General features: G+C 45.1%; 1 protein-coding gene across 1 annotated transcript in view; it reads left to right on the top strand.

The window, feature by feature from the left end:
- myo6a (myosin VIa) overlaps window positions 1-20,967 on the top strand; it is a 101,735-nt gene that overhangs the window by 72,484 nt on the left and 8,284 nt on the right. Inside the window, exons 24-33 of the mRNA XM_020619470.1 lie at window positions 1,694-1,784; window positions 3,480-3,630; window positions 5,291-5,499; window positions 7,397-7,475; window positions 11,707-11,867; window positions 12,865-12,903; window positions 14,084-14,119; window positions 15,847-15,885; window positions 17,592-17,695; window positions 20,209-20,340. Coding sequence (XP_020475126.1) covers window positions 1,694-1,784; window positions 3,480-3,630; window positions 5,291-5,499; window positions 7,397-7,475; window positions 11,707-11,867; window positions 12,865-12,903; window positions 14,084-14,119; window positions 15,847-15,885; window positions 17,592-17,695; window positions 20,209-20,340 — 1,041 coding nt within the window. The remainder of the gene's footprint in view (window positions 1-1,693; window positions 1,785-3,479; window positions 3,631-5,290; window positions 5,500-7,396; window positions 7,476-11,706; window positions 11,868-12,864; window positions 12,904-14,083; window positions 14,120-15,846; window positions 15,886-17,591; window positions 17,696-20,208; window positions 20,341-20,967) is intronic.

The raw sequence follows: 20,967 nt of genomic DNA, 5'->3' as shown, positions 1-20,967 counted from the left end.
TCTCTCTCTCTCTCTCTCTCTCTCTCTCTGTATTTGGCTTAATCAAGCTTTCGTCTGCCTTTCTCACTTTTTCTGTCTCAGTTATTCAGCTTCTTTGTTTTTCCGTTTCTCTCTTGGTTTCCCTCCGTCCTGTTTTCCCCTCCTCGTTGTGTCGCTCTGTCTGACTCTACCTCTCACCCACACTGTGTTCTCTGTGTTGATCAAATTGAAAATAAGATTTATTTGGCAGGAACTGAATAGAGGTCAGTGTCGCTGAAGCATATCATCATATCTCATTAAAGATAAATACATTTTTCCAGTCCACGGGGTTTGTCATGTTAGAAAAGGCAGCAGACACTGCTCAGTGCAACCAGTCGGTGCACTTAGTAAATGCAAAGGCATTCATTCAGTTCTGTTATTGATGTGTATTGATTGTGATGCAGAATAAGATGAAATGAATTTAGTAGCGATGGTGTCTCTCTTTATTCCTTCATCTCACTGGCCCTCCCTCCATTTCTGATGCTCTCACTTCAGTTTTAACTGGCTTTAAAAACAGCGTCGCTGTTGGCAGAGCCTGGAAAGGATGTGATCACAAACGATGTGCTTTGATAAGAAATCGAGAAGTACTGCAAACATATGGGAAAGTATACCGTATGAGCATATGAAGCCATTTCTCTAGTTTCTACAAATTGAATCTGTGTACAGGGAAACAGAACATAAAGGGGGCGGCAGGGCTTTTTATAGCAGCATAAACTGCTCCAAACATTCCCCCATGTTTGGGCACAGAAACCGGGGACATCTGATGGAGTCTGGTCCCGGTCAGCGTGACGAAGGCTGGGCGATGATCCTCCGTTCAGACCAAAATCTGTCCATGGCACCAGTGATCAAAAACAGTCACTAGACAGAAATCATGGCAGGAGGAGGCAGGAGAGTGACTTTAGGTTTTGGAACTGAAAACAAAGTCTGACCTGAGAAAAGGAACATTGGCATTGAAATGTTTATATTGGCACTGAAGAAAAGGATCAGACTGGGAAAAACACCGCACTGATCATCTCATTTTGGTTTTTGAATTCTTATGGTTTTTTATTGACAGTCCTTTTTTCAGCAACAGTATTTTTACAGTAAAATTGGAAATGAGAGGAAGAGAGAGACAGCTTTTATAAATATACATTGTACAATATGGCAGAAGATTTCAGACTGAAATCCTCCCTGCTGTGGAGCGTCGGAGGGGCCGCCCTGCTGTGGAGCGTCCGCTCTGCTGTGGAGCGTCGGAGGGGCCGCCCTGCTGTGGAGCGTCCGCCCTGCTGTGGCGCGTCGGAGCTGCCCTGTATAACCTGCTGCCACGCTGATTGGGATAAGTGACAGGAAAAGGACGGGCCAGTGTTTTGGTGACCTTTAGAGATGACGACTGCAGGAGGTTGACAGTCTTTTCCTTTTCTCTCTATCAATGGCGTGCACAGTTTGGGAGCAGTGCCTCCGATGGGGTACAGTTCAGCTATCAGGGCGTCACTGATGATTCTAAGGTCAAAGGTCCATCAGCGCCCTAGTAGGGGACCAACAGATAATGGACAGATTAATGAGATAAATGCTTGATGACATTTAATGTGACAGTACTGCTCATGTAAACTGCTTGTCAGATGCACGGCCCTCAGAGGTTAAGATCACAGGAAATTAAGTCTTTTCCTTCTCTTGTTTTCCTTCATGTCTCTCCAAGTGAAGAACAAGATTTTGTACCGGACCGGCGCCTGCATCAAGATGCAAAAGACGGTTCGGATGTGGCTCTGCAGGAAGAAGCACAAGCCGCGGTGGGTGGCCCGTCTTTCCCCTTCTTCTTCTCTCCATCCTCCAGTTCTCCCTTTGTCCTCTCCTTCATCTCTTTCTCAGTCCTTTCTTGCTCTCCTCTACACACCGTCCATCTTTCACAAGGTAAAAGTGAACGCTCACCCACAGACAAAACGGGGGAGCTGGGGCGTGTATAATCAAAAATCTGTATTTTATTTATATTCTTAAATCGTCACACATCAGCAGAGGGAGAAAAATGTGTTTTGGTTCTGCCCTCTTCGTGGCCCAGCCTTGATATTGACTTCCCTTCTTTCCTCTCTGTATTCTACTTTGTTTCTCTCTTCCACTCTTTTTTTTTTACTCTGCATCTGTTTCCACCCCTTTTCCATATTTTCCTCTATCCCCACTTCCTTTTTCTTATCCTCTCCCTTCTCAGCTGTCTCCTCCGTTTATCTAGCCCTCCTTTCTTTTTTAAGCTCTCTCCTTTTTTGCCTTTCTGCTTTTCCATTTCTTTCTCCTTCTTTAACTGTCTTCTTTATCATCATCTAGGCTCTGCTTCTTTCCCTTTCTCCAACCAATTTTTTATCCTCACCTCTGTCTGCTCACACTTCACTTTCCTTCCACTCTGCACTCCTCTAATTATCTCTCTCTCCTCCTCACCCTTCTTTCCTTCCTTCTTCAGCACATTCACTTTCCTCTTGCTCTCTTCCTCCCTCAGTCCCTCTTCTTCATCTCACTTCTTCATTATCTGCCACTTTTACAGCTCAGCAGTGTCAGTCTGCCTGGTGCGCACACACACACACACATCGCCTCGGAGACAGTCGCCTGGCGACACGTGCAGCTCTGTTTATTACCTCTGATATTTGATGATAAACAACAGAAGCTGGGTGCGGCAGGTGGGAGGGAAGATGGAGGCTGCAGGTGAAAAGAGGGTTTTTTTCCCCCCTCCCACCGGGGGGTCTGATCTGGCAGCCTGCTGGTCCACAGCGAACAGACTGTGTGACTGTTTGGCTGTGCTGCTGAAGATCTGAAGTGTGTGATTACAGGGGGTGGGTGGAGCGCTAATGACCAGGGTAGATTTTAGGCAACAACTGAGACTTAATGAAACAGGAAATGAGCAGAAAAATGACATAGAGCAGTGGTTTTCAAACTGTGGGGAGGTGAGCCTCCCCTCGAGATAAAACGACCTTTTCTGTCATTGTTGGCCTTCTCGCTAGTGTGTGTTCCACTCAGACAATAAATGTAAGCATCTTTAACAAACACCTGTTTCCAGTGTCCTGCCACATTCACGCTGAGTCTGTGGGCTTAAAACTCTTACTTAAAGTTATTTACCAGTTAATCCTCCACAGTCCAGTTCCAGAGTGAAAGCAGATGACAGTATTCGTACTAAAATAGCCTCAGTTCCACAAAATGACACACGGCCGCTGAGAGGGGGAGCAGGGAGCTCTGTCTCATGCACGTTGTCCAAACAAACCCGACTCCATAACTTTGTTTGGGTGTTTATAGAAGGAGCCTTCAGACACGAGCAGCAGCCTTGAAGATATAATGTTACGTCGTTCTGAGTGATTTTACTTTAGGTACTTTAAATATATTTTGATGCCAGTACTTAATTACTTTTACTAAAGTAACATTTTGATTTCAGGACTATTTCTACACTGTGGTGTTACTTCTTTGAACTCCCATCAGCACTGACTAAAGAGTTCGTGTGTCTGGTTTAGGATCGACGGGTTGGTCAAGGTGCGTAACCTGAAGAAGAGGATGGGCCGCTTCAACGAGGTGGTGGCCGGGCTGAAGGAGGGCAAGCAGGAGATGAGCAGGCAGATCCAGGAGCTGGAGGCCGCCATCGATGCCCTGATGGTCAAAATCAAGGTGTGTGACTGTGTCTGTGCCTAGAATCTTTCATATCACCTTTGTGTCTGCTTTGGTGGACACAAATGAGAAAATCCAGCACTATTGACAGAAGTGCCAGCCACTCAGAGAAAATGATGGACAGTATGAAATGAAACCAAATTCTGGAGCGGTGTGAAAGACAGGCGGTGCCGCGAGCCTCAGCCTGACGACGTGGGAACAGAGATGATCCTCTGGATTTTTAAAATATTCACTAATGAAATGCAGATTGGGCTGTTTTTGCTGTTTACTGTATATATGTACTGTAGCATCAGTGTGGGTCGATAAAGAGCTCTTGGTTTCCTGACATTTGATTCAGAGATATTTACCCAGAATGACAGATTTCAAGACTCTTGGCTTCTCAGTATCGAGGTGGTATTTGCTGTTGAACTGAATTAAACTGTGTGGTTTCTCTGGCTTTACATTGAGCCTCTTTAAGATAATCGTCCCTTTGAATGTCATGAATCTTAAATGTCCCAGTGTAGATTTTTTTAATCCGATGGTCATAATTTAGCGTCGCTGTCATCTTTATTGATCCACCACTTTTTCTCCAGAGGAGTCTGGCAGGTGCTCACCACTGTAAATGTTGGGATTAGAAGGACAAACGCTGGCCGAGGGACTCCTGAGCGAGACGCTGCTGTCACATCAAACCCTTCTCTGCAGCTTTGTTGCACAGTGACTGGCATTCGTAGGAAAAAGGTTGCAATGACAGCAGGTGTACATGAATATTCATCTGCCGTGAGTTGGTAACACATTTCCCTCCTCAGGTTTACGCTACCAACCAGTGTGTCAGATGTCAGATCGAGCTCTGATGCTGCCTGAACGCACAGGGACAGAGAAATGTGAGACGCCCTGATGCTCTCAGAAGATTTTTCTAAGCTCCAGTGGTGCTGTAGTATGAAGCTTCAGTATCTGTCTGCAGCTCTGATGTCCCCATTAGCACAGTTAAGACAAGCCACTTCATTTTATGATTACAGATGCTGCAAGGTTGTCGTGCTGTTTGTTGCACGGTCACAGCTCTGCTGCCTCATTCTGGTTTTTAAACCTGTAAAATCAGGGTATGAAAATCCTGCTCTGTCCTCAGAATCTACCAGATGCTGGAGATGTGCCAGATGTGCTGCATTAATGCAGAAACCCCTGTTAGAGCTGAGTGTGGACAGGCAGAGCGTCACCGTGCCAGGGTGTAATCATGGATCAGACAGAGGGTCCTGAAAACAGACACTATACGCGCCTTTAATTTGATTCTCTGGAAAATTATCACTGCACCAACGTGACACTTTTTCACTGTCAGCGAGTCTCAAAGTGAAACTGTAAACGCAGTCAAACGTGGTCTGAAACACAGAGGGGCAGTGTGAGCTGACACAGGAAGGAACATCCTGCCTGTACAAGCTCCATGTGTTTGACACGTCACTGCCAAACTCAACTGAACTTGTTTTGGTTCAGGTGGAGAATCACAGCTTTGATTCACTGAGAGGTCAGAGGTCATGGTCAGGCACAACCTGGAAATAACGTGCTCAAGGATTCTTTATCCAGCGTCCCCTGTGCTTTGTAAAGCATATTGATCTAAACTTGTCTTCACCGGTCAGATAGCTCCCACTGCCCAGAAACATCATGTGAGTAAATCTGAGTTTGTGTCTGTCAGGGCACCGTCATGACCCGCATCGATATCGACCACGAGTACCAGGCCCTGGTGACCCGGTCAGAGCAGCTGCTGACAGCCATGCAGAACAAGAAGAAGGAGGAGGAGGAGAGGGAGCGGCTTCGACGCATCCAGGAGGAGATGGAGAGGGAGAGGAAGAGGAGGGAGGAGGAGGAGCAGCGCCGCAAGCAGGAGGAGGAGGATAGGCGACTGTAAGTGGGAGGGGTTTTTGTTTCTCTTAACTGAGGTTCAGATGAAACATTTCTGTTTTGCCATCACGTAGCCAAAAATTAAGAGGCTCTTATAAAAGTTGGCGTGTTTCGACTCAACAAAAGCCACTTTTCAGTGAAAACCGCCTCAGTGGACAAATACTGTCCACACATTTTTAGAGGTGCCCACTAGGGATTTACATAATAAGATGGTTTTATTTTTATAGAGGCTGGGATAGAGAAGCCAGATCCACATTTAAATGAACATTCTTAACAAGCTTAACCCAGATGATGAACCAGGCAGCACAAACTGCTCTTGACAGCTTCCAGTCCTCACATTTTGACAAAGAAGACTGGTATTTTTGGTTTTTATCGTCCCCTCCTGATATTAGCAATAACCACTGGGGTATAGATAACGGATGGATGGATGGACACAAGACAAGACATGAAAAATGTACATGTTGTGTTCAGGAGTACAGGATGTAGCAGCAGCCACATTCAGCCCAGTTGAGCGGTTGAAGTCGATACCAGTCTTCATCACGTTCTGTATTGTTTTAACTTTAATCATGTGACTCATCTGAAGCGTGCTGCATTTTGTGACTCATGAAATCTGGAACAACCCCGCACGAATGAAGACAGACTGACTGGTTTGGTTTCTGTGCTTCTTCTCTCTGCAGTCTGTCAGCAGCCTTTCCTGACGTGTCCTTCTCTGTTTCCCCGCTGTGTTCATCACAGACCAGTACCTGCTAATATAAGACACTAGAATCTGGAAAGTTATGAACTTCCAGACTCACCTGAAGGTCACACTGGAGCTTGCACCGGCATGCCGAGCTGTACCAGATGACTTTGATAAAGTCTCTGACCCTGTAGCACCTATTTCATCATAGATCCGGTGCAGCTTTATTCCCAACATTACTAGTAAGGATGTTTTAAAGCCTGCCGCTCAATGCTAACTCCTCTTGTACTGCTGCAGAATGAGTACAGAGCATGCTGGGTCATCCACAGCAGCTTGCACTGTGTGCAGCGGCAGAATACCCTTCACTTCCTACATGACCAGAGGTCAGAAGCAGACAGCGGTGAGGAGGCAGGTGTCAGAGCTTCACTGCTCTGACAGTTTTCTGTGAGCACAGCACAAAAATAAAAAGGCAAAGAGCAACTGAAACAGAGGAGAATATTTCTCTTTACGTGTGATTCAGCAGTTTGGATGGATTTGTTGGTTTTGTTTCCAAGTGACAAATCCATCCAAACTATTCTGACTATTATTTAATCACTTTACAAGCATAATGCCGTCTTTAAAAACAAACCGAGCCTCTCAGCTGAGAGGATGTGCTGTTCTTTTTGCTGTGTGATATCACACTTGGACTGAATAGAGACAGCTGTTTTGGGGACTGACGGACATACATTGACCGTCTTGATTAATCAGTTACTCGTTTGGTCTGAGGAACTTGACGTCAGGCTAAAATGAAAAACTGTGTGAGTGCATGGAAAGCAAGACATTGTAACAAAAGACCTGATAAAAGAAGACAGATGTGTAAGGAACCCGGTGTAAAGTGACCAGATGTTTGTTCTGGAGAAGTGCTGGCTCATTCACGTTCCCAGTTAGAGAAAACGACAGCGGACTACGCAATCACTTAGGATGAACCAATATATTACTTCACTGATCTAACACTGTTTGTCTCACTCTGTCTCTGTCTCTTTTCTTTTATCTCACAATATCTTTGTGTCTGTTGTCTCGTTTATTCTTCTTCACTGCTCCATAATACATCCCCCCCGTCTCCCTCCCCGTCTCTTCCTCCTTCTTCCTCTGAATCGATTTCTCTTTCTTTCCGTCTCATTTGTCATGTCTTTATTTTTCTGTGACATCGTTTGACTTTCCTCTTCTCATGTTGCCTCCCATCAGGAAAGCAGAGATGGAGGTGAAGAGGAAGCAGGAAGAGGAGGAGAGGAAGAGGAGGGAGGAGGAGGAGAGGAGGCTGCAGGTAGGTGTTGGGTCTGTTGCTCCAGGTGTCCAGCAGGCTGGTGGCTTTGGTTGTTTTAACCCAGAAGCTGTGTGGAGGTGGTTTACGTGATGATTTATACACTGAATTCAGTGCAAAGGGACTAAATATCAGTGAGCACTGTCTGTAAAACAAGTGAATACGTGATTTTTTTTTTCTTTTCCAATAAGTTAGAGTTCTGTGTGCTGCTAAAGGGTCTTAGGAAAACATTTGCTTTATTTATTTACCTTTCCTCTGTCTGCCTAGTGTCCATCAGCCTAGAGGGTCTAATGAGAGCAACACAAACTGACACCATAAGCTCTTTACTGCTCTTTGCCCCACGTGTTTCTGAAGCTATGACGTGAACTACGGAGGCCTGGTTGGGACAGACTGCACATAAGGCAGCCTCCAGTAGCAAATCTGGTGTTAGCTGACTCATGGGTCCTGGCTCTGCAGCAGCACCATGTCAAGTAACAGGACCAATAGTTTACTGATTTATGATCCGTAGTTTCTACATGTCAAGGTCATGTCAAGGTCGTGTCTGTTTGATGAGGAGATAGTGACTTTCAGGACGCATCGTGACAACGATGGGGATGTTGAACCACAGCTAACACTTAAAACACAAATGAGTTGATGAAAGCTTTGGCAACGTAGCGCACAGATAAGGAGGCAGAGTTTGTGTCGTGGTTATTCTCACAGTGACAGAGAGTCGACTGAGGCCAGTCAGACTTTTAGCCGCCCAGAGCTCCTCCATGGCTGTTTGACGTGACAACTGGCTGGAAAAACCCTTCTTCTAACCTTGGCTAGGCGGCAGGCGGGGCTGATGTACAGACCGTACTTTGACAACACAGGATGGAGAAGCTGGAATAACAACAGGAGGCTGTAGGCAGCAGAGGGGCATGGAGGGGGGTAGTTATTATCAGAACATTCCAGTTGGCTTTAAAATGACAGAATATGTGCAGGTAACATTAGGTGAGTTTAAACACAGGCATTTAGAAGTCGCCACTTCACCTGTTTGACTGTTTTCAAGAGTTTACGGACTTGATCAGGGACAAAATGACGTCTACTTCAGGAGCTTTCATGCTGTATTTTTGACTTTATGCTGATATTCATATTTGAGAGTGGAGCATTTTACAGTTTAAGAATAAACCTGCCACTTACATTAAATATATCTTTATTTCTTATCCCAGCACATCATTAGCTCCATAAATCTGCTCAGAAATCGCAGAGGAAGATAGTTGTCATTAACTCCAGAGCCTGTGAATCATCACATTTTTAAGTTCTATTCAGTGTCAAAGGAATCCAGTGAAAGTTGTCAGTACATTCAGCGGTTCGCTGCAAACAGGAGCCAACACCAGCTCATTGGGCGTACAGTTTGTCCAAATGTAAACAGACTCAGGCTCAAGCTGCAGCTGGCAGTGACCAGCAGACTCTGGTAGAGGTGCACAGTCGTGTCAGTGTCAAGTCTGAGCTTTGAGATTTCACTGACAGGAGTCACACATCTTTAAAACATGGCACGGTGCACTGTGGGATTGTTAGTAGTATACGTGCTGTGGAAGCTATTTTTTTCAGTGACTCTTAGGGATCTCTGAGGCACATTCATACCCGGAGCTCAGACCCTCGTATAAAATGGCGGACAGTAAATATAGGGCAGCGTGGAGTGATTTTGGACACGGTTCTGTGGATCATCCAGGGACACTGTTACTGAAAGCGGATGTCATTTTTTAAATTTCTTATCACGACAAACTGGATCGTACTCTCTTCTGCTGGACCGGGGCGAAGGCAGAGATCTATGAGATGAATATCTCAACCCCCAGACAAATAAAACCAAAACTGAGGATCGATACCACAAGAGGGGAAGAGAGAATTTCAATTTACTGTGTAATTTGTGTGAAGTGACCCTTTTTAAAACGCGTGTGTGTGCAGTAACCAGGGCTCAGCTTGTCTTCACACATACGTGCCTCGATCTTCTGTTGTTGTGGTCGGAGTGTTTGTGGCTTGTGTGTTTGGAAATTCGCACTTTTATACACGTTCAACACAAGCATGGGTCTGGCTGTGTTACAAATACCAGCACACTGCTTTGTGTGTGCGACAGAGAGATAGCAGGTTTTTACAGTTCACAGGGTTTTATGTTCATCGTCTTGGCGCGTCTCCGTCCGCCCCATCTGTTGCTGTTGCTGCCCCTCTGGCTCCCCGAGGCGTCGACCCGGCCTGGATCAAGTGCAAATTTTAGCATCGAGCAGTGGCCATTTAGATCAAAGCTGCTGGCCGGCGTCCCCGAGTCCCAGGCCGGGTTAACCACAAATCTACTGCATTTCCATCAGCCCAGAGGTGTTGGGCTTCTCAGCACGTTTGCTCTCACCTAAATATTCATGACTGCCTCTGCAGCCTCTAACGGGGCTCAGGATTTAGGGAGAGTTGTCTTTCTTTATTTATTTATGTATTTGTAGTTACAGTCCAAAATATGAAGCGTTTGTGACATTTACTGCCGTCAAACGGTTCAGTGTAAAAGCAGAGCTGCTATCTCTAACTTCTGCTGTCAGTCTGAAAATGCATTTAGCGCAACAGATACATGATACCGCTGCCATCGTTGTCAGTAACTCGTCTCGATCCACGGCAGTGCTATCAGTCCACAATCCTGTTTGACACAGCGATTTGTGAGCACTGCTTACATGCAGATCTCAACTGTTTCATCATCACATTTCACACATGACTGCAGATAAATTTGTGTGGGAGAGATCATGCATGGCCCGAACATATGGTGTTTGCTTTTTTAGAGAAACTTTAACAGGAGAGAGAATTGCACTCGCGCTCTGCCAGTCTGGTGGAATGGGCCCCTGCATCAGAGCTCAGTGACCAGGCGAGCAGTCCGTTCTGCAGCCAGCATCAGTTAATCAGCACAGTCTTTGAATTGCTACCCGGTGATGAAACACATCGAAAAACAATCACAACAATCAACCAGCGAGTAAGTGCTTAATAAATCTGCACTTACCCCTGCAGCATTTTACAGAATTAACTGTGATCTGCAGCTTAATGAAATGTTTTAAACCCTCCCCACTGATGAAGCACAGAGAAGGGAGCAGTGGTGCCTCACTAGGCTGAACAGACAGAGTAGCTTTAACTGGTACCGACTAGCAGAGAAAAAGCAAGACTGAAGGTGTTAAACATGATAAAACATTAAAACATCAAGGTTAAAGAATTCCTCAGTCTTTTGAGATGGGGAAGAACTTCGGCTAATGAACCGAGACCTTCAGTCGTGGCCTCCCTTAGTCTGTCAGGGGCCACTTCTCTTATGAAAGTTCTGTGTATGAAGACAGGCAGAGACAGGAGCATTAATCATCCGCTGTACCCTATTCACTGCCCGTCACTCGTTCCTTCTGTAATGAGGAGGACAGAGGAGATGAAGAGCCCCCCCACCCCACCCGCAGCTCTTTGTCTGCTCTGTTCGTAGGAAAGGTGAAGGCCGCCTGCATGTTCACCCTGGTGCAGCTCTGTCTTTCCAGAAAGCTTTGATTTTATATTTTGTTTGCATGCATGAGCAATGTTTGAGTCTGTGCAGTAATAGGAGTGTATGCACAGCTCTGGTGCTGCATGTGGTGCTGGTTTTCGTTATTTCATTCTGATCATTTTTAATTTAAAATGTCAAAAACTGTGAAGCCAATCACAGGGGAACAGGAACCTTTTCCTCTCTACCCCCTAAAACAGCCCCAAACTATGGGGGCAGTACTTTCTGAAGCTCCAAGAACTATCAGGTCGAGGCCTGCAGCGCTGGGCGTCACTGACTAAATTACCACATGGCATTTTACACATGACATTCTCGAAACCCTCCTGCTGACCATCGAGCTTTTACACCACTGGGCTGATCTTTCTTAATCTTCTCTGGGTTTTGACCCTGCTGGAGAAATCAAAATGCACTTGAGGGACTTTTACAGCCGTGAAGGTTCCTGAGAGTGAAAAGTAGCAGCAACTTTCTGGTGGAAACGTACCTAAAGATGTGTGTTGTTTCAGAAATGTAGTGACCTGCAGTTTCACGACTGACAAAATCGTCAAATATACTTGAATAGAATGTTTTTAAACGTCCAGACTGAGGCCTGCTGTGACGCCGCAGCACACGGTGGAGCTGCCAGTGGTTGACAGTTCACTCTGTCATGGCTCCACATGAACATACACTATGTTGGAACAGGTTCTCAGGGAGTGCAGGTAGAAAGTGAAGCTGTTTCCTGTTTGAGCTCAGATGGAGATGGAGGTGCAGCTGCAGGCAGAGCGGGAGGAGGAGGCGGCTCGGCAGACCATCCTGGAGCAGGAGAGGAGGGACAGGGAGCTGGCGCTGAGGATCGCCCAGAGCGAGGCGGAGCTCATCCCAGAGGAGGTGCAGAACGACACAGGCCTACGCAGGTACCTGACACAGCTGTCTGTGTTACGCTGTCAGCGCCATCAGCGTCGCACAAAAAAGTCTTTGTTTGCTTTAATTTCCTTTCGACCTTGTGGTTTTATGACATGGGGGGTGTAGCAGTGTTTATGTATCTGTTGACAGGATGAGACAGGCCTTTGTCTCTTCAAGCTAATGGAGGTCTGGAGGTCACGCACATGGATTTAAATAAGGAAGCACTTTGGTTACAGCCATCAGCCAATAAAATTACTGCATTGAGAAACTGTTTCTGCTCAGTAAGAAAACAAAATGTGCTTGTAACGTTCTCTAATCTTTGCTTTGCTTCTATGATGCACCAGTTAGTTTGACATCCTCTTGCCTTTACAAATCAGCCATCCATCCATTATCTATGCCGCTCATTACTGAACAGTAATTTTGTTTTCATTGTTTTTTACCCATTAAGTAATCACTGAGATCATGATGGTGAGACGGGTTGCAGTCCATCTCTGAGGTTAGCTAAACCTCAGGAGGATTCGGAGACAAACGGCAGAACTATTACTCTCAGACCTCCGTCAGCTTGACGAAACATCTCTGGCTCTAGACAAGAAGCTGTCTGTATGTGACCCTGCAGCTCTGTGACCACAACATATCATTGTGGAACATTTGTAGTAGCAACTGGTTTTGACGTGTGCTGCACAACATCATGTGCTAGGCTTTGCTTTGACAGGACGCTGACTGAGTCTGAATAATTAATCAGACCGAGGTGAGATGAACTCGCCTCAGTCTGGTTTCAGAGTTCATGTGCAGTCCATTGATAGACGCTGAAGGTTTTGTGGTCCCAAGCGAAGCCTTGATGAAGGCGGGCTGACAACCAGCCAGAGTTTGGGACATTGTAGACTGTAGGTTTCTACTGGACTGTCACTGACCCCTCCTCAGACCGGCTCCATCCTGGACCTTGTACCGGAGCAACCGCCATCAGTCCTGTCTTTAACCATTTCTTCTTCTTTTTCTTTTTCCTCCCAGTAACGGCTCCTCAGTTCCATCGTCCCCAGAGAGAGCAGCGTAAGACCCAGTGATTTAACCCTTTCATTTATTCCCAACCTACTTTTGACCTTTAAACTATGACCCACCCCTGCATGCTGTAACAATCGGCCAGCCTCACAAACCCGTTCTCTAACAATGACATGCCGATGCAGACTAACAGAGACACTACTGTCATAAAAACAACTTCTGTGTTTTTATTTATTGTTTAACTTTCATTTTAAGTAGAAGGATTTCTGTTATCTAGATTTGAGCAAAGTAATCATCACCAGTTTTAATCGTAGCACGAATGTGATTGTCACCAAAACATGATCTGGGCCCGTATTCATCAAACTTCTGAGAATTACAGTTAAAACACTAAAAAGAGACAAGTATTTACAAATATTTAAGAATAAGACATGTATCATATGACTGATTAGTCAGCACAATAATGAGCCTGAATAAGTCTCTTTAAAGGAGGACTGTGCAGCTCTATAAGGGAAAATATTAAGTTAGATTCCTTAGCAGTAAAATGCACCTTTACTCAGTTTAATACACTCAGGGGTTTTACTGCTGCAGCCTTAGTTTGGTCTGACCAGTAGCTTATGGTGGCAAACTTTATAGAGTCAATTCAGTTCAAGTTGGTTCAACTTTATTTTTCCTCTAAGGGCAATTTAATGCCACAGCTCATCGCCCAGATCAACAAAGAGAAATACTGCAGAAGCTTGCATTTTCTCACTGATATAATATTTAGCAAGAGCATCTTTATTTCTAAATGTGTCACGTTTATCCTTGGGAGTTTATAACAAATTGTTGCAGTTATAAAATGGAGGATGAAACTGGAGCTACATCAGAGAAAACCCCAGAAACGAGCTTCAAAACGTTGCTATTTTATAATTGTTTTTCAAATATGGGAATCCTCCATTCAGTACATCTCTCTCTCTAAAAATAAAGGGTAGTTATAGGAGTGTTTACGTGATTATGTAAACAAATAAGTATCATTATCAGCCACCTACAACACAGACAGCTGCCACCAAATCCTGTTCTAGTCAACAGACAAAGGATGAATAGTTTTAGTCCCAGTAGAAGTTGAAGGGTCTTCTCTCCTAAGTTTGATCAATCCGGGCTGTGTCCTGTGATCACAGGGGAAGGAATCGTCTTTCTGTTCTGACTCTTCTGTTGTGTTGTGCAGTGCTCCATCTTACTAATCCTGTGTTTACAGCGCTGCTGGAACCACAAAACTCAAGAGCTTGACCATGTAGGTTTCCTCCTCACACACCCAACACCTTCAGCACACTGTGTGAAGTCACGTGCACATTTACAGGGCTTGGTGTATTTAGTGATTTCTGTTTTGGCACCGGAGCACAGAGTGAGTTCAGAGCTGCAGCCTGAAATGTTAAAGTGCTCTGTGCGGTCGCTTCAGTCCTCACGGCCCAGCGTTGGTTCGGAGGCCTCCTGCGCTCTTCTCTCTGCACTTAGCCTGCAGCGACCCACATACAAAGTCATTTTGCATGTTGAAATTGATGCTTCATGTCATGAGTCAGCTGTGACTAGGGGCACATCATGCTGTTACACAGTTTGAGGGTGCAGTAGTGGTGCATCGTAGCCCTCGATATAGCAGGTGGTTCCAGTCCACAGCCCACTTCTTCTCTGATATGATCTCTTTTCCTTTGCGGTGCTCTTTGTGAAGTTACTCATTCTAAATATCACTGCGGTGTTTTCACGTCTCCCTACAAACCGGATCTAGAGCTCAAAGGCATCGAATGGCAAAACATCCTTGATAAAACCACGCATTCAGTTTGACTTTGTCACAGTAGATGCTGTGAAGTAGAATCCAAGATGGAAACACAAACCCAAGTATGAGACGAACGCTGCTTTAACGCTGCATGTATAAGATTGTCCACAGTGTCTGATAACCCCGGTGACAGTGTCTCAGCTCTGGGCTGAAAAGATATTGAGCAGCTTTAAAGGTCAATACGAGTGTTAGAGGATGTTTAGTCCTGTTGCTCCTGATGTGCAGTGTCAGTCAGAAATGAAGAACATGCACAATGGTGTTTGAGACACTTTAACACAAAGGCTCCACATTCACACAGATGACTTCTTCCTTTTCCTTCTTCTAAGCTTCTTTTTGTTTCCTGGCTTCACTTTTGTTTCTGTCATCTTCATGTCTGCAACCCTGTTTCCTAGAAATGACTTTTACATGCCCAGTGATGGTTTTGTGTACAGTGCTGTGGAGGACAGTCCACACACTGCTGCGTCCATGTGCCACACTTGGTACATTTACTACATAACCGCAGAGAATTAGCTTTCTGAGGTAAATTTGCATTAGTTAGTTTGATTAAGAGTTTATACAAGCTACAGCTCCAACATTAAAACACAACAACACAACATTAAAAGTCCTTGGGCATAAAAAATGCTTTTACTTTTGATACTTTTAGGACATTTTGTTGCTAATACATTAAGTTAAAGGAGCCACACTTTCCATTTTGTTAGTATTAGCCAACTAAGACACTGTTTACTGGAGACGTTCATTAGCTCCATCTTTGATTTCCTTCAATATTTAAACAAGTCTAAGATCTTTCACTGGACTTAACCAAGTGCTGAGACAGACATCACCAGAAAATGTTCATCAGACTTTATTTGTAGGAAAAGAAATGAAATGCTTTGTCTGTGAACATTCAGATTGTGTTTTCTGTTGCAGATTTGTATTATGTAGGATTTCTAAGAGTTCAGGTTGCTCCTTGTCCAGCCTTGTGTTTTTCCTCCTTATTCGTCACCCGTTTTGTTTTTCTAACCGTATATTGTTCCTCTTTTCCCTCGTTTGTCAGTGTCTTCTTCCACTGCCTCTACGCCATCTACTTCTACCTCATGTTATTTATCTGCTTTGAGTATTTATATGCAGTCAGTATTTTGTCAGTTTGGTTCTAGGAAACACCTCAACACCTTGTACTAACCTTCTTACATTGGCGCCATTATGCTTTCTAGGGAGGAAATGGCGAAGGAAATGACTGAACTTCTGACTCGGTGGGTAAAAATCGTTCATACAAACTAGTGTAAATCCTTCAGCACAATCAGTCGCTTCAGTTTTCTCCAGATCTCTGTTAAAACCAAAATCATGTGATGGAGAAATCCTCCTGGAGAGTCCAGGTTTGGTTGATTGTAGAAGATCAAAATCAGCATTGTGATGGACAGTTAATTCCCTCCAGATCAATCACGTTTAATGTCCACCGCAGCTTCCTGATTCTTTTCTTGTTTATTTTGAAACTTTTCCAGATTTTTCTAATTTGTCCTCTCGGTACCATCATGAACTCATCTGCAATTTTAATACTGTAAAGGTACAAACTGTAACTTTGCAAAGCTGATGGAGGATTCAGTGCTGCTGTTTGTCCCTTTTAGTATTAACTGAAAACCTGATTACTTCTCAGTGGCAGAGCACTGAGTCACTTTTCCAGGTAACCTGCCACATATTTGTCCAGCGCAGCTACTTCACCGTTCTGGTAAAAGTCACCTTGATGCCACACACTTTCTCGTCACATCACGGCAGCCAAACGGTCTCTCCATTCATGTTGCTCTGGGCTTTAGTGCTGTTTTGAATCAGTGATGTCATTTGAAGTGAAGCCAATCGCTCCACCTGGCTCCTCTGTTCACCTGTCTGCAGCTAATTGGCTCAGGCCGCCTCTCACTATGCCACAGACACACCACAACCAGAAGCAGCAGCAGAAGGTGACTGTGTCGCTCGGCTGCTTCGCTCGCTGCCAAAGCCACCATGTGCTTCTGGGAACATAGCGCAGCCGCCCAGGTCCGAGGCCAGCTCCCATTAATCATGAGACGCAGAGCCACCCAGCAGGATCAGGGAAGCAGCAGGGCTGACCCTGGTCATGGACGAATCAGGCCTGTCAGTGGCGCCGTGGAGAAGCGAGCAGCTCCCCGGCAGCTGGAGAAGAGCTGTTCGCTTTTTCCTGTCAGTCGGTTATAGTTGACCAGAGTGAGCTGCCATTCCACAGCGGCTCCACGCCGTCACATCAGAGGCACCTTTTGTCTTCCTGCCAACTGAAACAGCATGCATCTTCATACTAATCACTCTCCAGCCCTCTGTAGCTCTTCTGTAGCTCAATCCTCTTTTAACAGCGATAGTCTGAATGACCTGGCTTTCCCCTCGCTCTCACCTGAACATCTGCGACAAACCAGTGTTGTTTCTGTTATATCTCATCTGTGATTCTTCAGCTGGGTGGAGTTTACTTTAAAACTTCTTCAATAACTTTTCTGTGATTGTTGACCAAGTGCTTAACATCGTCTGTACATTTACAAACAAAACAAAAAGCACAAATCTTAGATTCCTAAAGCCTTTGAACGGGCGCTGATACAGGCCAGAGGAAGAGAACAGGCATCAATGTTTCTGTTGTGACCAATTTCAGAGAAAAGGGAGTAAGATTTGGAAAATCTCAGACCTGGGATCATAGTGTTTGCTGGAGTTGGTAGGTGTCGAATTTCTGGGTAACAACATAGTTATTCCACAAGTTTTTGACAACTAATCCTCACTGTACTTCTGTCTGACACCCTCTGTAAGCTCCACCCATCTGCTGCTGCTTATTACCTTCAGAGTCCTGGTTGGCCCTGTTTGAAAAAAGCGAATAACCCTGCCCTCTGATCTCCTCACTGGTCACCCTCGATGCTCCACTGTGAGTCTTTGTTGCTGACTCCATGCCTCCTCCTTATCTTTCCTGTGTCAGAGGTCCACAGGTCCAGGCCTCCAAGGCCGCTGCTGAGGCCAAGAAGTACGAGCTGAACAAGTGGAAGTACGCCGAGCTGCGAGACGCCATCAATACCTCATGTGGTGAGTGTCAGCATTCGTCACCGCATGTTGACGGTCCAGTCCCCCTCAACACGTGGCGCCCAGAGAGGGAACAGACCCTAGAAAACACTGCAGTAGACACAAAACAGCCAGAACCAGCAGACCTGAACCTCCACTGATGTGCCTGAAATATCAAGTCTAGTACATTTTCACTGAGCACATTCATGCTGCCTTGAGTTTTAAACACTTCATCAGCTTTCCTCCAAGCCTCCCTCAGGACAAAATGCTCACTCATAGTCCCATATTTTAACAAATCAATGCAAAACTTGTTGCACATTCATGCTCTGTCACCAGAGTCACATCCAAAGTTTACCTAAAAAAATCCTTTAGTCTATCACAAGCTAGTGGCCAGACCTTTACAAATATGCTGTTAATATACCCAATGAATCCTTTGGCCTGGCGCCACCATCAGGCTATGGATGTTCTCTGATACTGGCTATAGAAATCAAATAGGCTTGAAGTGACTTGATTGATCAGAATATCAGGTCAAATGATCAGCTCTGAGCACATCGGTTATACAAGCAGTCTGCTGTAAGCTGTGGGTTTGGTGACCCCATACCCGACGGTGTCAGGGCACTGTTATGTGTTTATCCCGAGTGCAGATGAGTGTGAATCATCAGGAAGTTGTTGTTTCCCAGCAAACGGACAGACATGCCTGCCACTTTTCACACCACTCACTTTTATTTTTGAAAGCGCTGCCTCATTTTATGACCACTTCTCTCATGTGGGAGTGAACTGCTGGTCGAGCAAAACAGAGTACAACTCTCTAAACAACTCATCATGATGACACCACAGTTGGAGCCTGTTTATTGCTTTGTCAGACAAAGTATTACAATACCCCAGAGTATCATGGTAACATATCAGACAAACTACTTAACCTGCACGTTGACATTTAGAAAATAGTTGATGATGTTGGCAGTTTGAAGGCGCCACATGTTGGGTCATTATTATGTTTAGACGTGATAATGAGGTAAATAAGCTCGTTTTCAAACTTCCCCATAAATAAAAGGCTTAATTGCCTGAAAAATGCTCTATAATAAAATGTGAAGCGAGGTGTAGCCTGTTTAACAACACGGATGAAGAGCTGACTCTCACACTGTCTCCATCAGCCCCCCTGATAGCTTCCAGTGTGTGTGGCAGCTGGTTGCAGTTCAGATGCTGGACTTCTGTTCTGTTCTATGACCGTGTGTGTCTGCATTTTCTGAATGATCTAACTTACAGATGTACAGTTCGGTTATTGGTTTGCTCGGGGGGGTTTTCATTCACATGAGTCAGCACTGATCGGCGTTATCAGTACCACCTACATTACACAGGTGGAAACGACACCTACCTGAGGTGTAATATGGTTCGTTCACACTGAAAAAGGCTTTTGTGTATCTCTGTGCTCGACCCTGTCGGTTATTAAAATAGACAGAGAGCACTCTGAGACGCTGCTGGGGATGCCGGGGCCTTTCAGCAGCGGGTCCTCTGTGCTGCACCCGGTACCTGCAGTGCAGTGGTTTTGGACAATAGCTGCTAAGCTGCAGCCTCATTTTTGGCACAAAGACATGAGCAAAAACTTGACCTTTGACTTTGGAGATGAAGTTTCTGATTGGTCAGGCTGCTGGTATCACTGAAAGGTTTTTGGTTTGGCAGAAATCAATAAAGTCAGTGAATCCAGACATAACATTGCAGATTTCTCCCTGATGGGCCTACATGAAAACTGCTGGGGGGGGCCAAGCCGGCTGGCGGGTGGGTTAGCTGTGCTCAGGTTGCCCACCTCGCCTCCCAGACAGACGAGGACTTGGAATGCTGATGCGAGCACACCACTGCTCACGATGATCTGAATCAAGTCCAACACAACAGAGCGTCGAGCGCTTGTTGACACCTGCCACCTTCTAGATTATTCTGCAGCGATTTGCACAGTAAATTGAAGGGTTTTTTTCCTCGCCGTTTGTCTGCGTGAAAAGTATTTTTGCTCACTTGACGTTATCTAAGCACTTAGTGTGCATTAAGCATCTCACCGCACACTGTTACCCTCGCACTTGGGATGATAAATTGAATTCTTTTCTTTTTTTCCACTGAAGTAATTTAACTGAATCGTGCTGATGAAACATGTTATCTCACTGCTGTCGGTGTGTGTCACACTGCAGAACCCTGTTTCTAGGTAAAAGAATGTATTTAGACTTCAAATCCAGCTTGTGCACGGCTCACTGTGCACGGCTCTTTGTCTTCAATCAGCTAAATGACCCTTTCCTTGTCATAATTGGTCATTTTGACCGTTGGATATTAGAAACAAGGACAGTGTCTGAAGTTCGACACTTTATCTCCAGTTTGTTTTCTCAACTTTATCTAATTTCAACAGTAAGAGTTTGATTCATGTGGCACATTTCGTAGTAACATTTGGTTTATGGTGGTCCAGTTAAACTCAGAGCAGATCAGGAGACCTAAAACTATATGAATCGTAGTCCTGCCAGTACTGGTCTTTTACTGGTTTCTGAATCTGTCCCCTCCAGACATCGAGTTGCTGGCCGCCTGCAGGGAGGAGTTCCACCGCCGGCTCAAAGTCTACCACGCCTGGAAGTCAAAGAACAAGAAGAGAAACACTGAAGCGGAGCAGAGAGCGCCGAAGTCCGTCATGGACTACGGTACAGCACCACACGTCACGGCACTGTCAGGAAACTGAGCACCAGTGTCTAGGAACATATTTTACTAAACCTACTGTGTCTGTTTATGAGTCACACTCCACTGTCCTTTATTACTCATTTACTTTATCCTGGTTATGTCCAGAGTTGGGCCACGGTGGCGAGATTTCTGGAGGGACACTGACACAGCCTTACTGCTGACTGTACAGATCGCTGTGCCTATGCACATGCACACAGAAATAAACAGATGTATTTGTCCAGTTTGCTTCACAGAAGCAACCCCTCGCTCACTACCACGGGGGAATGAGATGATTCCTTTACTGTAATGATAAAATTGACAACACAAAAGTAATGAATCAAAATGAAGTTAAAGGGCCAGCGTCTGTTGTCTGCAGAGAAAAATGACACGATCTATAAAACTGGCTAAAAACCTGAGTAATGTTTTATTATTTAGAACATCCTCATAGAAAATCGCGCAGTGTACGAGGTGCACTCTGTAGTGTCATGTTTGTGTGTAAAATGACAGATGTCTGGTCCCTGGTGTCGTCTCTCACATCTGTAATTAGAGTTGGTGTCATTTGTTATGCACATTCAGAGCTGAAGCTGCGCACGTGTGAGACGCATTCACTG

Source organism: Monopterus albus, unplaced genomic scaffold (genome assembly GCF_001952655.1).
Source record: "Monopterus albus unplaced genomic scaffold, M_albus_1.0 scaffold220.1, whole genome shotgun sequence".
Classification (NCBI taxonomy): Eukaryota; Metazoa; Chordata; class Actinopteri; order Synbranchiformes; family Synbranchidae; genus Monopterus; species Monopterus albus.
The sequence above is the reverse complement of the archived record's forward strand: the minus strand, read 5'-3'. Positions and strand labels throughout refer to the sequence as shown.